Source organism: Tachypleus tridentatus, chromosome 10 (genome assembly GCF_004210375.1).
Source record: "Tachypleus tridentatus isolate NWPU-2018 chromosome 10, ASM421037v1, whole genome shotgun sequence".
NCBI lineage: Eukaryota > Metazoa > Arthropoda > Merostomata > Xiphosura > Limulidae > Tachypleus > Tachypleus tridentatus.
The window spans coordinates 153,249,622-153,273,634 of NC_134834.1; the positions used below are offsets into that span (position 1 = coordinate 153,249,622).

A 24,013-nucleotide genomic window follows, 5' to 3' on the forward strand; every position below is an offset into this window, starting at 1 on the left:
TCAAATGAATTTGTTATAAAAATGTTAAAAATTAAGTTCTAAGTAGATTAAGAAAAATCCAGTTTATGGTAGGAAAAATCAAACCATGGCTTTGTTAGTATTATGTGAAGAACAATCTCCTGTTTCAATTCTATAATAATGTAAAGTTTATAAACAAGCAATTTGAAAAAAATCAGAAAAATGGGGAGAGGTTTTTCAGAGGGTTTGACATTGATTGATATCTAGGTAAAGCACAAATTGAAACAGTTATTTTTGATATTAGAGATTTCTGAAATGGGAAAACAAGAACTTAGACAAGTCATGAAACAGTAATCATGATTCAGATTATTTTTTGTTGAAATAAAGAAGTTATAATGACAATACATTAATTTAAGTTTAGCTATATTTTCATGTAAAATGTTTACTGGTATGCATTAGAACTGTTTAATTAAATTTTAAATTTGAATGTAAAACAAAGATTGTGACATGCAAACAGTCCAAAAGGTTATGCACAAATTCAAGGGGTTAAGAAATGTTCTTTAGCTATTCTTATTTTGCTCACAGCCAAGACTGATCTATAATTTTTTACTTTTCACACAGGAACACAATATTAACTGCATATAATATGAATTCTGAAATTAATACAAACATTACAAAATAAAAGATAAATAATATAATTATTCTGTATTAAAATATAATCAAATGACAAAAGAAATATCTCAAATTTTATAATGTATACCAGCATCACTCACTTAACAAGATGGATCACAAATTTATACCTACCCATGATAGTTTTTGTTTTTATTAGAAATAGGATATATATTCAAAAAAATATAATATTTGATAAAAAGTGTTTATTATTTTAAAGTTTATTTTATATAATGATATAATTAAATGTACAATACAAAAGAGAATGTAGTTTATGTTTCTAAACAGCATTTCCAATAGTCTGAAATTTGGGTTAAAATTTGTTGATATTTCTCAGAGTATGTACATAAGAGTTATTGAACATATAACTTTAATTTCTGCACAATCCCAATTCATATTAATATAGTTACCTTTCACAACTTATTCACTGACAATAAATAAAAAAGTCTTAACTTTAGAAAAATTCACAAATGCTCACGCTGACAAAACATGAACCATGCACTCAGTTTCTGTACACATATAGTATTGCCATCTTCGAGAAAAGTGTCACTAGCTGTATAAAGTAATAAATCCATGCATTTTGAAATTTTAATGTCTATTGCTAAATGGCAATGAAATAGACAAAACTTTCTGGATTACCATGGAGAAATTCAAGGTTATTTCCTGATTTCATAAATTAAAAAAAAATTCCTATGCTTTTCCCATTCAGGAACAACATTTTTCACAACTTTCTCCAATTTCCCAGCAGTTAGGGAACTATGAATTTATACCAAAAATTATACAAGTAGATAACTGTGCCAAATCCCATTAAAACACCTCATATTTTACAACTCTTAGTCCTTCTGTAAGAAAGTTAAATTTTGTAAGTGAAATTTTTCTCATACATTATATATGCATTTTTAACAAAATCTACAGACAATAATGAATTGGTAATATTTGTACTACTGCAATATTTTATAGCATTCAAATTAGACAACATGTTTACAAACACAAAAGCTACAAATATATATGATAAGGAAGGATATTTGCCTACCTTTACCATAAATTTCATGTGAACATTTTTTCACATTTTTTCTTAATTGTAAATAGGAAAATTTTTTTATAAATATATTGTTTGTACAAAAACTTTGTACAAACAATCTTTTTCTTTATAAAGATCTGAATCTCAAGTATTTTGGTGTCAGCAAGTTATTTTGTAAGTGAAAAGTTTTTACACTCTGATAGCCAGCCCAGATTGCAAGCATACAGGAAAGAATGTTAAACAATTGGGATTCAAGCCAATGACCCTCAAATTGTAAGCCTAGTACTTAAACTACCAGGCCCTAAAAATGCACTGTAAAATCAAGGATGAAGCTAAAATTCTTTTCTTCTGATATTAAAAATTAATTTTAAACCGATGAACAGCTACAAAAAGAAGCATTTTAATTTCTATATTGGCAGCAAAGTGATAAATATTTTGCATAAAATTGATTTTTTTAACCACTGGTAAGTTGTATTTAAGAATTGTGTAAATTACCCTTTGTATGATTATGAAATTACATTTAAAGAATCTCTTACCAAAATCAATGTCTAGGAGAGCAGCATTAGCTCCTTCAACCATCACAGTTTTACCTGCTATTATTGCATTGTGAAGATAAGACACAGTGTCAGTCACAAAAGGACGGATTTTCTCAGCATACACCTGTTATACAATAGCAACAGTGAAGTTTAAATTTTGTTATATGACAATAAACTTAAGAATTTTTTCAAAATGTAACAGGAATATTACAAGTATACCAGACAGTGTTCTATTGACATTAAGCTTGACAGACAAAATCCACTTTCAGACATTTTCAATAATATAGAACAAAGTTAAATATTAAAACAGTAAAAGCAAAATAATCATGATTTTATAACTTTAGTTTAAACAAAACATTTCTATTTAAAGTTACTAAAGAATATCATTTTGAATGTCAATATATTCAAGTCAACCTTCACATAAAAGTTGATATGCAAGAATAGTAGTATAACCATAAGAGCTCTGTGTGAAAAATGTATGAAGATCTAAGTCAATGATTAATCAAGAAAATGACAAAATTGAGTTGTTGAGATTGTACCCAGAAAATCATTTGAACTAATTCATCTTCAGTTATATACTGGAAAAGAACTTGCCATCTCAGTATTTTACTTCTAATTTATTAATGTTAAGTAAAAAACAAAACAAAAAAACAATACCAAACATTTACTTTTCTAAGAGAATATTTCATTACTAAATAAGCAAGTAAATACACACGTTAATATCACAATATTTATTACTATAAGAAAAATGTTACTCTGATGAATTCACATTTTAGAAAACACACAAAGTAAAATAACAGAAAATTTCATATATTTTTTGTTTAATCCTATACAATGGCATTTCCCTTCACCTTATACCTCGCCAGTTCTGCTTCCACATCAACATTTAAATCAGGGTATAAACGCTGGAAGGCTGAAACAAGATTGTGGAATCTGCAGAGATATAAAAATCAAGATGGAATCTTTAAAAAAAATTTAATACAGTCAAAAAACAACTAAAGCTAATCAGTAAAATTAGCTATAAACCAAGTAAGTGTGTACAGCTGACCAACAAACTTTCGTGTAACTTAACAAAAAATGCAGCTCACAATTTCTTACAATTCATGGCTTATACTTTTCAGTGCCAATTGCAAACAATTTAGAATATTACTGATATTCTATCAAAAACACTTCCAAAGAGAATGGAGGAATGTAGATGCAAAGTGGTGCAAAATGGAAAAAAACAATATTTATATATGCAGTTTAACACTTAAATATGTCTGTCTTTTGGAAAATGAATCAACTAGTGTTAAAATGGTATGCAACTGAAATACATTTTTATTGATTCAGTTGCATACTGAAATACATTTTTCTTGATTCAGTTATAGATGAGTGTGTGTGAATTTACTTATGAAGGTGTAGATAAAGCATAATTTAACACCTGGTAACACAGGATGGAATGGAAGTTAGATTATTTACACTTTTATGCTATACATTTGTGCAACTGTAGTGAGAGCAGTGAATTAATCTAGTGTAGAAAGACTCCTATAGTGTTAGCTTATCTAAAGAAAAAAAAGTGGAATTTGTGTTTCATGCTATACAAAGAAAATTTAAAAGCAAAACTCCTGTTAAGGATCCATAAATAGTTTCTGAAGACATAAAAAAATCACTGTTACTACAGCAAGTAATTTTTGATGAATCAATTCTATATCATTAAACACAACAGATCACTAAACCAGAATCAATGTGAGTGTTCCTGAAAAATACCATCACACAGCAAACTAACACCAATATTTTTTACCCTAACACTATGCAGCAACATATCAAATTATGACCAAGCAGTTTATGTTACATAGAACCATGTTTTGTATACTAATCAATCCTTCAATAATTTGTAATTAAAAGTTTACCAATTGGTATCATAACTTATGTTGGATTTATTTTGAATTGGGATGAACATTCGAATAGAAGTTACTCAGTTACTACAGAGTGTTATAATGTACTTACAAAATATGTCTGACAAGATTTATCATGAGGATTTACAAACTTTAGTATTTGATCATTTACTTCAATTATAAAACAAGAAAACACTAGTTTAAAATTGTGGCTATTATACAAAAATTCACAGTTTTAATAAGCAAATTTTTTTCTCTCACACATACACACACACATAAAAAACTGAGTGTCTTAGGTACAAAAAAATTAAGCAATTATCCCATGTAAAAGAAAATAAAGTTTTACTTTAAAAATATTTTGTTATTGTTTCCAGAATAACAACCTTCAATAAACTACTGTTCTGGATTGAAAGGTCAATCCTTAGCCTCTTTTCAACCCATCAATCACTAAGGATTGAACATTCATTTTCATCAGTTTCTTATTTAATCTATTTATATGTACTTAGAATCTATTCCAAACTCTTACCTAACCAATTAAACAATCTTTAGTCTTTTACATAACTCATCTAATGTTAGTTATTCAAAGTTCTCTATACTCCAGTGTTTTGTTCATACTCACTTTTCGATAAATAAACTGAAGTCCCCCAAAAGATCAGCTAAACGAATTCCATTTCTACTTGCCTATAGAATAGCAATTATAATCCAATTAGAATTATATTTTACTTTTAAAATAATCACAAAAGTTTACTTTTTCTTTTGACAGCTAAGTGTGGTAAACAACATTTTCATTCAAGGTTTACAGTATTAAAATCATGCATCCTTGTATGTTGTTTTTAGAAATCAAGTTATAATGCTAAACAGAAAATTTTCTGAACATCAAGTAACAACTTACAGTTCTTTACTAGTCACTTTGATCACTAAAGATAGATAAGGGAGCATTATGCAATAATCATAGAAACAATATCCAATCATTTTAAATTTTTCAATAAAATAAAGTTGTCATAGAAGTCAGTGTACAGGAAGTACTTAAAAAATTATTTAAATTTTAGAATCTTGTTCATCATTAAACACTAGTTAGAAATCATAATATGAAGCAAAATTAATAAGTTGTCTCTTTAGTTGTCAAAAGTAATTTCCATTTGTTAAAATTAAATTCAGGTCTAGCAAAAATAGTTATTTATATAGACTAAAATGTTACTAACATTCTACTGACATAATTTTGGTGTAATATTTATTTTAAGACAAAACTAACAACATTTATAAACTAAATGCAACCATGTAAATATTTCAAATATCCTGGATTTACAAAATTCAAAGATAACTCATGTTTCACCACAAATTACTAATGTTTTGTTGAAAAATCACTAAAATCATTACTACCATTATCCATCCACTTGGATAAAAGAAATGCAGATGATCATATATCAGTGTTAGACCCAAGGGGACTTGCATCTAAACCAAACTTCATAAAAACTTTTATTGGTCTACTGGATCAGTAACTTTGCAATTTCATTCATCTATATCTAAGCTCATCTAGTCATTATCACTATTATCAAATTCCAAGTAATTCAAGTGAAAAGGAGATTTTCATTTTAAGTATTAAAATACTTTTAATCATATTATAGTTTTCATGTTTCATTTGTACAACCTCTAAAACTTTTTAAATGAATACTGAAAAGTTTTGTTTAAGGTAAACATTTATATTTAATTTTCTCTAGGTATAACTATATTATAACAATAATGAAACATAATTTATAAATTGTCAGACACATTTTACTGCAGACTCCAGAAATAGAACATTACAAGCAGTTTTACAGATAAATGAATATTCTAATATCAAAAATTTGTGTATTAACCTTGATGAAGCTGCAGGGAGAATATTGTTGTTGATCAATATAAAAAAATTCTTTTACATGTACATATGGAGGGTTAAGGTCATTATTTTTATAAACTTTCTCACTAACTGTAGATATCATCAACATAATTTTTAATGTTTTATTTTCCTTTCCTGTCCTTTACCTTTTACTAAAAAAGATACTAAAATATTAGGTAACTTAACTAATATTAAGTAAAAAAACTCTAAGTTGAAAGAACTGATGCTCCTTATTTTTGAAGTGATGTATCACTGATGCAACAATTATTTTGAAAAATAAATTAATGGAGAAATTAAATAACTTTTTATTTCAAGTCTTTAGAAGCATGAGTAGTGTTAAAAATATTTCCCCATGCTACTGATATTTATATCACCATTTGAAACCACCTCAATCAGACAGATGAGTCCTTAACCATTTGAGTATGTAATTAAACTTTGGGTGGTTCTTAAGAAGTGCAAATCATCCAGTACTATTTTGTATCAAAACTTAGTAGTGGTATATGCATGTGCACATATAAAGTAGGGAATCCAAGGACATTAATGTATACTGATCAATGTCTCACTACAAAGAAAAGTTGTTTTATAATACTGTGTGGTAAATCCACTTCTCCCACAAAATAACTGTAAATATCAAGTCAGATAAATCTGATTGTAGCACACAAATGGTTTAAGCAGTATTTATGATGTTTTATCACAAGTTATAGCTTTTATAGCAAGTAAAATTTCTATTTTGAACAGATACAATGTTTTAGTCACCAGTCCAATTATTTTCAAGTATACAAGTCTTATTGGTAAAGAGCAACTTAGTACTTAATTTGACATTCAAAAATCTAACAATGTGTTCAAATTGTAGGTTGTTTAGTTGTTTAGTAGTTATTGGTGCACACCAACTACGCTATCTGGTAAAAGCTAAAATCACTAAAATATATAAAAAGAAATCATGCTGAAACAGACCAAGTCCAATTTTCAAATTAAAATCTTATATAGAGTTCCAATGGCCTTTAAAAATTTAAAAATACAACTGAGATGGACAGTGTCACCATCGCCAATGACACTGTCCAACATCAAGTGTGAACCAGAGGTAAAAATTTTTAAAATTGTACATTCACTCTCGATCATAATAACAGTATAATAGTAAAATGTGAGATATTGTGACCTAAATGTCATACAGACCACCACTGCTGCATTAGTACTAGATAAAATAAAGCAATGAGTTAGAAAACTGTGAGCAATGTATAACCTATCCAGGATAACTTCCTCCTTCCAATCCTTGCACAAGCAAGATGGCCAAAGAACAACAAAAGGTTTGATCTGGAAAAGTAGTTATCACATTGCTCACTCTAAGTCAACTACCAAATAGTGCAGAGTCAAGCCTTGAATACAGGACTGTAGTCCATGCATGAGACATACACAGCAGTGATAATGTCAAAGCAGACAGACTTAGCTGCAATAGCAGCAGGTTCATTCCAGCAAATACCAACATGGCACAGCATCCAGAACAACTGGATAGAAACAGATAATAGAGAGAAATGTGCCAGTTAATTTTGAATATTAGTGAGAACTAACATGAAGGAAAACAATCTGTAGGTTACAGAAACATTTCCCATAAGGAGACACACACACAGGATGGTAAGAATCAATAAACTCCTTAATACCATCTATATTTGAATGAAAACCCTAATACTTCCACTGGATCAGAGTGGCCATTTTTATTTAAGTGAAGGAGAACATGGCAGGAAGCTCTTCTGTTTTTGACGGCATTATTTTTCTTTATTGGACAAAGGTCTATTGACATCCATGGTTCCTGCCCTGGGTCGAAAAGGCAGATCTCTTTCTGTGGATAAAGGATTCCTGTGACTGAGGGTGTGAACAAATGGTTGTTTTTCTTCTAGGACTGCAGAAAAGGATGGACCCAAGGAATCACCTGAACCAAAAGCTAAAGGAAGCAGAACAAGGCAATCAGTGGAAGGAAAGAGAGATGGAAGCACACATAGACTTGTTAACTCTTTTAATCATTGAGGGCAAAAGAATCTTCAGATGAGTTGCAAACAGCACTGCAATCATAAACATCATAGTTTTTGTCACCACAATGACTACATGTTAAAGAACCACGACATGATGTTTTTGAGTTAACATACTGTTGACACTGGAAACATCCAAGAGGGTATGGCCATACCTTACAGTGCAGATAACCTGCTTTTACTGTGGCAGGAGGATGTTCCGATACTAACATTTACATCACCACATTAGTAGGCACCATAATTCCATTTTTGCAAGTGGAGATTTGGTACACTACAGAAACACCTTGGCTGGAGAAACCAGCAAGGATCTCTGACTCAGAAATGTTCTTTAAATCTCTTACAACTATAACTCCTCTGAAAGAATTGAAAGTTGTATAAGGAGTAACCCCAATGACCTTCAATTTCAATTTCAATTTTGTACGTTATGGTGAATTTACTAACTTAGGGGTGCCAGCAAGCCCTTCTAATCCCTTTTGAATAAATAAGGGGGACATCTGCCCTAAGGATTTCCCAGATAAGGAAAGGATTAGAAATCGAGGTGCAGCATCTGACTGTGATGTTGACTGTACAATAGATATCCATGCTTGGTTGTTTTCTGATTATCTGTTTTTTTTTTTCAATTTTCTCATTTTTATTTATATTTTCATAAATGGAGTTATCCATTCCAAGAGCCCACTGACCCTACCCATCATGGAGCCCCACAAGGGAACACAATACAATGCCAAACAAGAATACTGCAGCAATTCCAGGGTTTTGTGAGCACTATACCCAAACACCAGTATCAGACAATGTCCACAACACCTGTTAAGAACATATAATACTGTTACTCAGTTGATGCTAGTCCAAGTTCACCAGCTGACTGACCAAGACTGCCCATCTACAGGAATTCAAGGCCAAAGTGGCATGTTGGCATTGGATCCCTCGACCACCAGGATCCTCTCCTCCCCTTCACAGGTCACCATGCATGTAAAACATCAGTGGATTTTTAGATCCCAGAAGAGGTAAACTGAAAGTACAGAACTTTCTCCAAGAGGTTCCTTCATGTACAGAAATCCACCTCGAGGGGTTAGGTTATAAAATTGATAGTTATTACTTATGCATATATGTATGTTAATCTGTCTAGACCAACAGATTATTTATGACTGAATATATATACATACATAGTGAATGTGATATCATTTAGAATTCTGTCTTTTTGGAAGGATAAAATAGAAACATGAGGAAATACCTATTCAAGACAAAAATCTGTTCTACACAAAATGTTTTTCAGAATTCATAAAACATTTCTGAGTTTAAACAGATAGGCAATAATAAGAGGAATTATGTTTGAAAATTTAGTATTGCTCAGAGCAAAAAGCAAAACTCTAAAAGAGATTATTCACACAAGTGAATTACATACTACCCAAAAATATTTGTTGTCCATGCAGTAAACCACTCTGTCAGACCTGTAAGGTAATAAAAACTGACTAATTTTATGTATTCTTAAGTTGGTTGGTAAGGATAATAAAACTTTAAAATAAAGAACAACTTTGACCTTCTTAGGTAATTTTCAAGTTAATCTGATCTCAAATAATTGAAATAACAGTAATTTCACAATAAACTAATGCATTACAAACATATGTGTTATACTGTTGAGAATTAAGGTTCCAGCAGTTGGATCATTAACCCTACCATGTCAGGCTCTTTATTTTACAAAACTTTTAACCACTATATAACCATGATGGTATACACACTATAACTTTGAAAATACTTATTATATCTTAATGAAATGTATAAAGATTTTATTAAACCTGAAGTAGTCTTTTGTAAACAGAAATCAGAATTTTTAATCAAGTATTTTTGCTGAAACTGTTTAATTACATAGTATTAGAATACTGACTGCTCCAAATGCAAAGTGCTTTTCATAATAAGATGAAAAATACTTTTCTTAATTTTCAGATTTTGTTTGCATAATCCCTAAAATCTCCTTAATAAATACCAATTGTTTTTGTTGTTTTTTTCAGAAAAACTTATTTTCTATCATTTCCTCTATCCTAACTCTTCACAAAGTTGGTAAATTTGAACAAACCTCATAACCTTATTTTACTCCAAGTGAAGATTTACAAATTTTAGTGTCTGACATAGTTTCATTAACAACATTTCAGCAAGAATTGACAAGTTCTATTTGTATAAGTCACTGTACCAAACATAAGTAAAAATGCACCTTATAATTCCTGAATCTATATATAATTGAAATAATTATTTCAGACAAGTTTCACCTTAGAGGCATATGTTGGTCCAATTCCCTTCTTAGTTGTTCCCAAACTGAAAAAGATACATAATTTTGAATCAGGAAAACAAATGCAATAAAACATTTGTTTTTTATAAAACAAAACTAAAAAAAGATATGTCTATGGTTACAAAATTTCTTAATTTTTTTGTCATCAAAATAAAAGTGAAATATTGATTAAATCCTCTAAATTTATTTTATCAGCCAAACATGGTTTATATATTAAATAAATAAATACTGACCTTTGTTTTCCTTTTTCCACTTCTTGCATCCCATCAACAAGTTGGTGGAAATCAAACACTAGAAAAGGTGAGTTGGTTATTTCATTTTGTCATCTCTGTTATGTATCAATAACTAGTTAATTGAACAGATATTATGACTTTAACTAAGACTTACAATAAATAAGTGCAACAATAAAAACAACAAAAACTAATAGAATACATTTGAACTTCTGCTTCAAGAAAGTAATATTACCACTGCACTAAATGCAGACCAAAACAGAAATATGAGCAACATAACTGAAACAACATAGCATAATAACTGCCCATTACAATATTAAACCAAATGTTTGAAAGATTTCAATTTTTCAAAAATATTTTACTACACTGCAGTGTGGTGAGGTAAGGAGACTCACTAAGCCTAACAGATGTGATGAAAATTGTTAAATTGTATGTTTTATCACACAATTACTCAAATGCAATACCAATTCTCAATTTGCTTAGAGATCATTAAGTAAAAATGGAACTGTAAATACTTTCACTACGATTAGTTTAGTTCACATAAATTCTATAACACTATCCAGAAGGTTTTTCACACTTCCGAGGTGAAAAACTTCAAGGTCACATGATGCTAAACATCTGTAATTGTTTTTTCACATTTTCATTTTGAAAGAAAATGTAAAGACCAAACACAACCTTAAGTGAAAAATATTTTGAACAAGAATGCAAGAACCTCAAGATGAAGGTAATTTCCTATACATTTTGAATATATATCAAAACAAAATATAATTTGAGCTTAAAACACTAGTTATTTAAGTTCATTTTCCAACACTAACTTTACTATCTTATCTTACACCTTATCTAATCTATCAAATTTTAAATTTCACATTGTAGTTACTGTTGTAAAGAATATAGGTGATCAATTTTTTTGCAGTCAATGAAACTTAAGGCTACCTTTTTATATTATACTAATGACACAACACTACATTTTTATTTAATTGAATAATGCAACTGAGACCACAGAAGAAAAACAAGCAAAAAGCAAAGAATACCCTCTAACTATCATAATGCTTCTGACTATACAATAAAACATCAAAATTTCTCCATAGCTCACAATGTGATTTCTACGAGACTAAATTTGAAACTGAACAAAATGTCTAATCTGTACAGAAAACAAAGTAGTATGATATTACTTAATAGATTAAAACATTAGCCTACCATTGGTTATAAACAATGTAGCATAAAATGTTAGACAGAACTACTATCAATTTTTGAAAGAGGATATGACAGGTAGGCATAGCAAATAAGTCTCATTAGCAAATTCATGGCTCAATTAACAACAAAATTACTTGGCAATTGTCCAACCTATTAGTTAATTTGGGCAATGGAATAATTATGTTTTGCTGAGTAATATACATATTATGATAGATAATTTACTTTAAATTCTGTACTTCTTGAAGGGGTGATGACCAAATTTACACAACAGGGAAGATTTAAAGAACAAATGTTACAATTCTGAAAGTAGGGAAGACTGAGGATTTTTGAAATATTTCCTTATAAAATCAAGACCTTAAAACTTGTATATTAAAATGTGATTCAATAATTATTTTTTCACAAAATTTCTTCATATACATTAATAATAGTTAACATTTTCATAAAGGGTTAGGTGGAATCCATCAAGCTTGTAACCATGAATGTATCCATACAGTATGATTTTTGATGAGATGTGCACATTTACAAAATTTTGCTGGTTATCAGTAAACATAAGGCTTTCCAAAATAAAATGTCAGGTTTTCTCATGAATGTTTTTCTTTCAAAATGTTGAATAAGGAACATGCAGAGTAATTTTCATTTTAAGAATAAAATTTTTTTGTGCAAGATAAAATTTTCAATTTTTACATGTGAAATCTTTACAACTTTCAGATAATTATCAAATGTTTTTTCATAAATGAAACTTTCAATTTTATCTGTTATTTTCACTGCCAAATCAGAATCTCTGTATGTGTTCAATAGATTTCACCAATCTCAACCACAATAAAAATTTTGGACATAAATATAAATGTTTTTTTCTTTCTAGAATGACTAAAATTATAAATCAAAAACAAAGTTTTGATCCAAATAGCTTAAATATCAAAACATACATTTTTATATATATTTATTATTCTTATTATATTGACCTATAAGTCATTGCTGGCTAAAATAGAGGTTACAAAGACAAGGTGCATATGCACTCATGTTACTGTATCCAAGAATATAAAACTAACCTATAGTCTTCACAAATTAACTTATGTTTGCTGTGTTTTAGTTAACTAGTATTTTGTAAAATACAATCACATTTCAGTTGTATTTTATATACTCTTCAAAAAAAGAAATGCAAATTTTTGTTATTTTAAAGAGAAATATACGTAATAACGTTACACACTCAGAGTATGTGATGTTACACATGTTAAAGCACTGATTGTCAGACCAAAATGACAATAAAAGTTGTGCACTTTGAAAACGGAGGATTTTTCGCCAAAACACATTCGTGTCCAATAAATTTGTTTGAGGGATCTGCATGTTCTGCAAGTGCAACACGTGCAAAATCCCTATAAAAAGTGACGGGTTCTCAGTTTCCACAGCTCAGTATTAAGCCACTGACACGCAATACAGTTATGCCAAGACTGACTGAAGCACAACGCAACAACGCCATTGTTCGCTTGGAAGCAGGCGAATCTCGATCAGATGTTGCCAGAGCTGTGAATGTCCACTCAAGCACCATCACAAGGCTATGGAATCGTCACCAACAACATGGATCAACTTGTGACCATCCACGATCTGGCAGACCTCGTGTGACCACGCCCGCACAAGATTGCTACATCCGGTTACGTCACTTTAGGGATAGGACCACCACTGCAACATCTACTGCCTCAACCATACCAGGGCTGTGTAGGATTTCCGATCAGACCATACGCAATCACTGAGATTCTTAGGCCCCATGTGCAACCCATCATGGTGGACGTCAACGACGTTTTTCAACATGACAACGCCCGTCCTCACACAGCCCGACTCACCACTGTCTTCTTGAGACACCACAACATCAACGTTCTTCCCTGGCCCTCCAGATCACCAGATTTAAACCCCATTGAACATCTTTGGGACGAGTTAGACCGACGTCTGCGACGGCGACAACCTCAACCGCAGACTCTACCTCAGCTTGTAGCAGCTTTGCAGGTTGAGTGAACAGCCATTCCACAGGATGTGATTCGTCATCTCATTGTTTCCATGGGCAGGAGATGCCAAGCAGTTATTGATGCTCATGGGGGGCATACTCGTTATTGACGTTGAGTGACGTTAAACTTCAACAAGTGAGCGTGAACTTTGTATTTGCAGACTTTGGATGTTCAGCAGTGAATGTGCAAAGTTTCACACGTCATACAGAACTACCCAGAATAAACTTGTTAACAATTTGTCTCAAATTTTGCCTTTTGCATTTTGTTTTTTGAATAGTATATATATGTAATCTCTTCTAGTCATGGCCTTTACATTTGGTTCTACTTGTCGAAGATTGCTAAGAGTTAACAAATGTCACACAGGAAGGGTATGAAACAATATAGATTTTTTGTTTTATATAAACATTTGAATATCCAAAATTTAATAAATTACTATATCAACACCCCAAAAATCCATTGAAATTTATCAAGTTTATTAACAGAGTTGTATGTGAAAAAACAAATACGAATTTCTGACAAGCTAAGAACAACAGCACAAAGGTTTGTCTTGAAGAAAAAAATATGGCATTATATTTTAAAGTGGCTGGGAAAAACCACTTGTGAGACATTCTGAACTTTCAATTGGTTATTCACATGTCATATATATAATTAAGTGTATATAAGGAGGTAAGCAAGAAACCATTGCATTTGATTCACTAAATAAAGTTACATCTCATCACATAGAAAAGATTGGTTTTTATTTTATATTCTAGCTTTTAAGTATCAGTCATTTGTGTTTCTAACTTACACAAAACTACAGACATCTGAGAAAATACCTTCAAATAAACAAAACTACTTAAAACTGGCATCATAAAACCAAAAACTCCATAAATTACCTCAACACACCCAAGCACAAGTACATTAATACTAAATTTGTTAACAAGTACCTCAACCAAGACAGATAATCCAGCAAAATTAACTTTGTTGTTTATGTAGTTCCATAATGTTTTTACATATGATTTTTATACCTAGTTTATAATAAATTACACTGTTTTTCAAGATATTGACAATGATAGTTTTTAAAATAGTTGCATTAATATTCATCATTTTCAAAACTGCTAGAAGACATTTAGTCAAAAAAAATTGTTTACAATAAAAAAAATTAACATTTGTGTGTTTTATTGACATACTTAATTTTTGCTACAAGTCTCAAACACACATGCAATGTAGGTCCTTTAATATCCAGTCAACAGTACATAGGCTAATGCATGTTTCCAAGTTATCACTGAAAAAACCACTTTTTTAATGTGCTATAAAAAGCCCAAAAAAATATCTTACTATATACTTAAAACAAATCAATAAGAAGGGAGAACCAAAATTGTGACAATTAGAAAACAAAACATCTAAGGCTCAAGTTAGGGATTTTATTGTTATTTAATCAAAGTACATCTACAATAACTATTTTTTATCTCAAAAGTACCTGTAATAATAAAGAATTATTACCATGTTCAGATATAACATATGCATTCAAATAACCATTTAGAGAAATAGTGGTTAAAATCAATTTTTAAGCCCCTTTAAAACACACATTTTCTTTTTCTTTTGACAAAACAATACTCCAAAATAAGAATTACTTATTAAAAAAAAGAAAAAACTAACCAAGGTGTGCTCTATCGGAGATGTATAATCTACCTTTACAGTCAGGCAGACCATTAGCTTCATTCTTAGCTATCTCTTCAAAAAACTGTGGTAGATTTATTACAACTCCATTCCCTGTAAAAATAACATACTTTTTTCAAATTACAAACCACATGTAATTCATACATTTTACCATTACTGCTTCTGCAAGTATACTATTTTAGATGTAAACTTATGGTACAAATTTTTTTTTGAAGATACTATTGTCAATAAAAATAACAAAGTTGGATGTGATGTTTCTATTTTGATGTCAGTCGAGTAGTAGTGCTAAACCTTAAAAACATCCACGTATTTATACTAAAGATGTGTATGAAAACTTACAAAGACTCTTCTGAGTCAGTCTGAATAAAAAGTGATTTTAATGGTTTATAAATGACACCAAACTCGAGCACTTTCAAATATTTTACTACTCTTTTTCCTGAAAAATAGTGAACTATCTGAAAGAACTTGAGTTTTGTGTCTCGTTTTAAAACCATTACAACTTTTGCATGTGATCCTGTGTGATAACTTCTTAATCAGAAGTGATTTCAGTAAGAAAAAAAATTTTTCATATCATTTGCATGATCTACAGAACCCCCAAAATGAATATCAAAATTTTTTGTGCAAAAACATATTTTTTTCTCTACGTTAACACTACCTGCAGCAAATACACATATAGCAAATGTTGAAAAATATGAAGTAAAAACACATTTTATTTCTAAAAGTATTGCAGAAAATGAGGTATGATAAGTGATACCCAAGAAAAAAAATTATAAATTAATTAAATCATAAAGACAGTAAAACAGAGAAACAAACTAAATGGAAAATTAAATAGAACATAAATAATGTTTTCTACAATGTAAGAAAATAATGAGAAAATTAAAGCATAATCACATAGTGTTGGTCAGTAAGATTCAACAATGAAGGATATGTAAATTTAATATAAAAAAGGTGAACAAAAATATCAAATGAATAAAAAACTAGCTTGTGTGGCACAATGACAGAAAGAAAGATTAGCTTTAATGTGTATTCTTGGAGTTACATAATGGAAGTGCTGGGTGGCTTTCTCTATTAAAAGCTTAAAACTGGGAGTGATGGATAAAGTCTTTAATTTCTTTAGATTTTTGCTCATAATTGCTTTGTCCACTTCAAAGTTTATGCAGTCTTAGAAACTAAGAATATGGAAGTGATTGTGGTGTGGGTTAACAGTTGTAGTAAAAGGTCAGAATAAACATGGTTTGGTAAATTTTTCTCTCTAGTTATGTGAGCTGTCTAAAATTCACGTAGCTTTGAAATACACATTTCATAGCACAAAAATACATAAGACATTAAATTATAATGTTCAAAACTATAATAATTTACCTGGTTTTTTTAATACCCAAAAAATAGGTTTAAAAGATTTCATTATTTCTGAGATCATCTTCCATCCAAATATATCATACCATTACTCAAATTAGCTACTTTTACCACTAAAATATAACAGTACAGGATCTTAATATTTTTCCAACCTGAAAATGTATTTCCAATTGATTCTTATCTTTCTGCACACACACACTGGCTATTCCTTGTGCAGCAGCCTTTCAAATTTTGCACATACCACTACCCTTGAATTATCTCATATGTAACACATAGCATGAACTGTGCTGGTGTATGATATAATCATAATGTATTACTGGCATTCTTCTGATGTAAGCGTGAAACATTTTCCATGCACAATACTCACATTACATAAAGCAAGAGAAATTATGTCCCTTCCTATCACAAGAGAAAAACAGTGTCTCATCTCACTGGCAAGAAAAAACTGGGTTGGCTGGTTGGTTGGTTTAGTGTTTTATGCCACAAAGCAACTAGGCTATCTGCACCAAACATCGGGTAAAAAGTTAAAATTAAAGTAAAATTATTAAAATTCATAAAAGAAAATTAAGGTAAAACAAAGTTTAATTTTTGAATAACAAACATAAATACATTAAATCTAATTTTTATATCTTAGTCTACAGCAGAAAGAAAAATCCTACAGTAATACAAGTTGTAAAGGATTTTCTGTAGCATAATTGTAATTATCATAACTCGCCAGGATAACTAACGGATAAGTTCAAACATTAGTGTTAGTCACCTGAAGTTGGCCTTTCTAGTCCTGATTTCAAGTTATTTGATGTCACGCCCATTTTCAGAAAGAAAAGTAACACGAGCTTTAAAGACTTTCAATAGCAATCTTTTAACTATTATAATTTGCCAGTTTGACTAACAGGTTGTTCAAACATCAGATTAGACACCCAAAGTTGGCCTTTCCAGTCCTGCTTGAGTTATTTGATGTTAACATGCCATTTTCTAATTTCATATAGTACTAGTTGTACTTTAATTCTTAAAAGGGATACGCATTAAAAGAAGATCTAATTTATAAACTAAAAATTTAAATAGCATTAAAAAGATTAATCATGTTTAAAAAAACTAAAAACATATGTAATGTGGACAGTGTCACCATTGCTAATGATACTATCTAATGTCATGCATAAACCTTGGAACAAAACATGTTTAAAATGGTGCCATCGTTGAGAGTCGTAACAATGACAAGACATTAAAACGTGGCTTATTGTGGTCTGAATATCACACAGACTACACATTGGTACATCAATCAGTCCCAGATAAAAGAAAACGATGAGTTAAAACCTGTGACCAATGCATAGTCTAGTTAGGACAACTTCCTCTTTCCAATCCCTACAGAAAGAAGACACCCAAAGTCCAATACAGGGTTTTATCTGGAAAAGCTTATTTTCATGTTACTCACTCCAAGTCAACTGCCAAGTGGAAGAAGCCAAGAATTGAATACAGGACCATAATCCATGTATGGTTGATTGATTGATTTAGAAAAACAGAAAAAAGTATAAAACCAATGTTGACACCTAGTTTACAATGGAAAGAAAGAAAGCAGAGTGAAAGAAGTTGTAAAGTACCTCCAGCAAAGGTAATGATCATAACCTTACAGAAGTTCACCTGAAGTTGTCTTTCCAGTCCTGGTTCCGTTATGTTATGTGTCATTATCAAAATGTAAAATAGAAGTTTTAAAAGACATATGGCAAAATCATAATAATGTAGCTAAATGTCCAGTAAAAGTAAAGTAAATGCAGTAAAATTTGTAAAAAATGAAGGTAAAACAAAACAGCAATTAAAACAGAAAATTCCATAAAACCAATGTTGACATAACTATAAAGTTGTAAAGAACTTCCCAGGTACAACTAATGGGTAGTTCAAATGGATAGTTCAAAAAGTTTAAAATACAGCAGCATTACTCCCACAACTGGGTAGTTCAGCAGCATTACTCACCTGAAGTTAGCCTTTCCAGTCCTGGTGTCGAGTTATTTAATGTTCTGGCCATTTTTCAATGTCAAATTGAACTAGACAGAAAGAAACTGTGAAAAGGGAACCACAATTAAAAAGGTGAAATGAATAAATATCCAACACTTAATTGAGATTAAAAATATTAATGGTCATTAAAAAACTAAACTTTATCAAGGTGGACAGTGTCACCATCACCAATAACACTGTTCAATGTTACGGACAAACCCTGGGACAGAACATGTTTAAAATAGTGCCGTCGTTGAGAGTCGTAACAATGGCAAGAAAGTAAAATGTGGCTTACAGTGATTTGAGTGTTACACAAACTACACACTGGTGCATCAGTTCCAGATAAAAGAATATAACAAACTGTGATTAATGCATAGTCTCGTTATAACAACTTCCTCCTTCCAAACCTCACGGAAGCTAGATGGCCAAAGCCCAATATAGGGTTTTATTTGGAAAAGCTTGTTGTTGCGTTGCTCACTCCAAGTGGACTGCCAGCTGGCATGGAGCCAAGCCTTGAATACAAGACCATAGTCCATGTACGAAATAGGCAGAGTGGTGATAGTGCCAGAGCAGATAGATTTAGCTGCCGTGTCTGCAAGCTTGTTCCCTCAAATATCAACGTGGCCTGGTATCCAGAAAAACTGGATAGAAGTAGCAGTTAATGAGAAATGGCCCAGTCGGTTTTGAATATCAGCGAGAACAGGGTATGAGCCAACGTGAAGGGATTCTAGGGCCAGTATAGAACTAAGCAAGTCGGTATAAATAGTGCAGTTGGAGTACTGCTCAGCTTCAATATGATCCAGGGCAAGAGATATGGCATACAGTTCAGCAGTGAACACAGAAGCTGTAGAGGGGATTCTGCGCAACCACCGAACTGCAGCAAACCATAGCAGAGCCCACTGAATTTCCTGATTAGGAAGCATTTGTATAAATTGGAACGGAATAATTGTCTGAAAGATGTTCATTAAATAAATGACGGTACTTCCAATCTGGAGTATCTGCCTTTTTCAGATGACTGAAAGAAAGGTCACATTTGGGTGCTGTAATAATCCATGGTGGAATGAGCTGACCTGTGGAATCTGCAATGTTATCCAAGGACAGACCCAAGTCATCCAATTGCACCTGGATGCACAGGGCAAACGGAACAATGGCAGATCATCTGTTCTGATAAAGTACGGTCCACTGAGGAAGGAAAACACATCCCCAGGTAGGATGCTTTGGGAGTTGCAAACGGCAAAGGTGCAGAGAAGGTTCATGAGATTCAATGTATAAGCTTTGAACTGGAGAGGTGCAGAATACCCCAGTGCAGAGTAGAAATCCTTGGTGATGAATGAGGTCTAGCATCTTTAAGGCAGAGAGTCTGGCAGAGCCATAGACCATTGATCCATAGTCAAGTTTTGATCAAAGAAGAGCATGATATATCTTTAACATAGAACATTGATCCGCTCCCCATCTGGCAGAAGAGAGAACACGGATGTTCAGTGCTCTTGTGCATTTGACCCGTAGTTGCTTTAAGTGTGGTATAAAGGTCAGCTGACGATCAAAGATAAGCCCCAAGAATTTGGTCTCAGGGACCACTCACAGCAAAACTTCATTGATATGAAGTTCAGGATCAGGGTGAATACCTCGTTGGCAGCAAAAGTGCATGCAAATTGTTTGAGAGAGAGAGAAATTAAAGCCATTCACCATAGTCCACTTCAGTACCTGATTGAGTGCAGTTTGTAGTTGCTGCTCAATATATCTCATGTTCAACGACTTACATGTGATGTGAAAGTCATCGACATAGAGCCCATTCACAATAGTGAGAGGGAATTGTTCAGTGATGGCATTTATCTTTATACTGAAAAGTGTGACACTCAAAACACAGCCCTGAGGGACCCCAAGTTCCTGTACAAAAGAACAGGAAAGTGTCAAACCCACACAAACTTGGAATCTCCTGTCCATCAAATAATTTTCAGTAAACATGGGTAAATGGCCACACAACTCATATGTATGAAGGTCTTACAAAATGCCATACCTCCATGTTGTGTCATGAGCCTTCTCAATATCAAAGAATATTGATACAAGATGTTGGCATTTGAGAAAGGCTTCTCCAATTGATGTTTCATGTCGAATTAAGTGTCTGTGGTGGAGTGCTGTCGTCGGAACCCAATAATGGGTGGGTGAGATGAGATTGTGTGATTCAAGGAACCAAACAAGACGAGCATTAACCATCCTAAGATCTTACAGAGACAGCTCGTCAAAGCAACTGGACAGTAGTTTGAAGGAATCTTGGGATCTTTCTCTGGCTTAGAAAGGTGTAAAATGATAGCCTGGCACCAGGCATCAGGAAAAACATTCTCCTGCCAGATCTGGTTAAAGACAATTAGGACATCAAGAGAAGCAGGAGATAGATGGTGCAGTATATCATAGTGTACATCATCACGTCCAACAGATGTACTGCCAAACCGATGAAGGGCCATTTTCAGTTCCTCTAGTGTAAAGGGACAATTATAGTCAAAGAGACAGTCAGTTCGAAAGGAAAGAGGTGAATGCTCTGCCCGAGTCTTGATGGCCAAGAAGGTGGAGGAACAAGCAGAAGTGCTAGATACCCAGCAAAAGTTTTCAGCTAGAATATCAGCAATGCTCCGGACATCAGCCACCTCCTGACCATCAGAGAGTAAGATGGAGAGGGGGACAGAATTGTTGTGCCCACTGACCTTTCAAATCTTGTCCCTTATGACCTTGGAACTGGTGGTAGAAAATATGCTAGTTGTGAACTTAATCCAAGATTCCTTCTGGCTTTGTCATCTTACCCACCTAGCATGTGCACTGGCCTGTTGGAAAGCGACACAGTTCGAAAGTGTGGGGTATCTACAAAAAGTACCCCAGGCCCGTTTTTGAGCCTTCTGTGCTAAGTGGCTAGCAGGATTACACCACAGGATCAAGTTCTGTGAGAGCAGTGAAAGTGGACCAGTCTGCCTGATCCAGCTTCCACCAAGGCACGTGGGTAGAGTGGCATCAACCATGGCCAGTCTCTCTCAAAAGGATAGGAAAATGATCACTGCCTAGTGGATTACTGTCAACCCTCCATGAAAAATGGGAAAATAATGAAGGGAAGCAAACCAAGAGATCAATAGCAGTAAAGGACTGACTGGGTGCATGAAAATAAGTGGAAGAACCTGTATTGAAAAGAGAAAGATTGTGATCAGAGAGCATCCGCTGTACAGAGCAACCCCTCCCATCAATAACAGCACTGCCCCAGAGGGGATGATGTCCATTAAAATCCCCCAGGAGTAGAAAAAGAGATGGCAACTGTTCAACAAGAGCATCAAGGTCTGATTGATCATATGTCTCTCCAGGGGACAGATAGAGAGAACAAACAGTGATGGTATGACCCAAGGAAACATGGATGGCTATGGCCTCCAAGGGTATGTTGAGTGACAAACATAGGGTGAGCACATGCTGATCAACCAATATTGCCACCCCTCCATACACTCATCCATCACACAGCCTGTCATTTCTGTACAGAGAAAACTGCCGAATGGTGACTGTATCAGCAGGTTTTGGAAATGTTTCTTGTAAGGAAAGACATTCAGGATGGTAGGAAGCAATCAGTGTTTTGATATCATCCAGATTAGAACGTAAACCTCGACGGTTCCATTGTATCAAGGTGGCCATTTTTAATGATGGGTAGGCAAATTGGCTGGAGAACTCTTCTGTTTATGACCACATCTTTTTTCCTTACTGTCCTTAGTCAGAGGAGGTCTATCAACCTCCATGGATCCTTCCCTGGGTCAATTGGGCAGATCTTTGTTATTGGAAGGGGATTCCGATGACTGAGGATGTGAACGAATGATTGTTTTGCCTTTTGGGGTGGAAGAAAAAGATGTATCAGAAGAAATGCCTGTATTTGAAACTGAAGGATGTGGATTTTGAGATTTGTTGGAATGTATGGGAGGAACAGAGATGGGTGTGGAAGTCGAGTCATCAACCTTTTTAACCATGGAGGTCAAAAGGCTTTTTTTCATTTGTTTTGAAAACGATTATCTTGGAGTCACAGAGAGATCTGTCCGCAGTCCCACTGTAGTTGTGGACAGTGCAATTATGTCCGATGGAGTTGTGGACAGCCTCAGGATAACTGATGTTATGAGTCATTTTCAAACACTGCACCTCTTTTTCCTCCAACCATTTTGGGCAAGAACAAAAGTAGGAGAGGTGAGAACCATTGCAGTTGACGCAATGTGGGTCCATGTCACATTCATAGGCATCGTGGTCCTTGCCACCGCAATGAGCACCTGTCAGGGAACCACGACATGATGTCTTTGAGTGGCCAAACCTCTGACATTAGAAACATCGGAGAGGATTTGGAATGTATGGACGTATCCTGCAAATTAGATAACCTGCCTTGATGGTGGGAGATGCACGTGATGATGTAAATGTCAAAACAAGGGTATTTGTTGGCAGTGTAACTCTATCTTTGCAAGTGGAGATGCACCTCACTGCAGAAACTCCTTGAGTGGAGAAACCAGTGAGAACCTCTGACTCGGGAACATTCTTCAAATCCCTCTCAGCAATAACTCCTCGTGATGAATTCAAGGTAGCATGAGGGGTAGGTAACCTCAATAGGTATATCCCTAAGAAATCAAGACTGAGCTACCCAAAAGATGTTAATAGGATCTGAACAGGAGTGTTGCAAATAAACACACAGACACATGGGAAAAGTAAAAAAAAGAGGAGAGTACATATATAGAATGAGATGAGAACAGTGCTAAAGATATCCACAGCCAGAACTACTTGGTGATGAACAGGAGTGTTGCAAATAAACATACAGACACATGAGAAAAGTCAAAAAAAGAAGAGAGTACATATACAGAAAGAGATGAGAACAGTGCTAAAGATATCCACAGCCAGAACTGCTTGGTGATGAACCAAGGATTAGAAGAGGAAGAGTTTAGTAATGACAGGAGTGGTAAAACCACTGATCAATGATGTACTCAACTGAAAACAAATCCTATGAAATAAAGTAACCACTCCACATGAAAAATCATTTCCAATCAAGCAAGTCAATTTTCAAAAATTTCAAAACTTCCATAATATATCAGGATATAAGATGAATGCAATGTGAATGAGCCCAAAACAGAATGTCTAGCATGTGAAAGCAAAAGTTCCTGCAGCTTATCTCATCTGGACAACCAATATGTGAAATGATCATAGAACTGTCAAAATGAATCATAACCAAATGATTTACAAGGTATGGTTGAAAAATGGAATGTGAATGACAGATGGCAAAGATTTCCAGAACACTGATGTAGAAAATATACTCCATAAGAGACGAACCTCCCAAAGACATGAAGTTTTTTACAACACACCCAAACCCATAAG

At 33.0% G+C, this 24,013-nt stretch overlaps 1 protein-coding gene across 2 annotated transcripts in view; it reads right to left on the reverse strand.

The window, feature by feature from the left end:
* Positions 1 to 24,013, reverse strand: part of Adss (adenylosuccinate synthetase) — a 64,911-nt gene that overhangs the window by 34,462 nt on the left and 6,436 nt on the right. For both annotated transcript variants that reach the window (XM_076464557.1, XM_076464558.1), the window contains exons 3-8: positions 15,290 to 15,403; positions 10,464 to 10,521; positions 10,211 to 10,256; positions 4,678 to 4,739; positions 3,036 to 3,117; positions 2,185 to 2,308 (exon numbers count right to left, since the gene is read on the reverse strand). In XM_076464557.1, the coding sequence (XP_076320672.1) occupies positions 2,185 to 2,308; positions 3,036 to 3,117; positions 4,678 to 4,739; positions 10,211 to 10,256; positions 10,464 to 10,521; positions 15,290 to 15,403 (486 nt within the window). The remainder of the gene's footprint in view (positions 1 to 2,184; positions 2,309 to 3,035; positions 3,118 to 4,677; positions 4,740 to 10,210; positions 10,257 to 10,463; positions 10,522 to 15,289; positions 15,404 to 24,013) is intronic.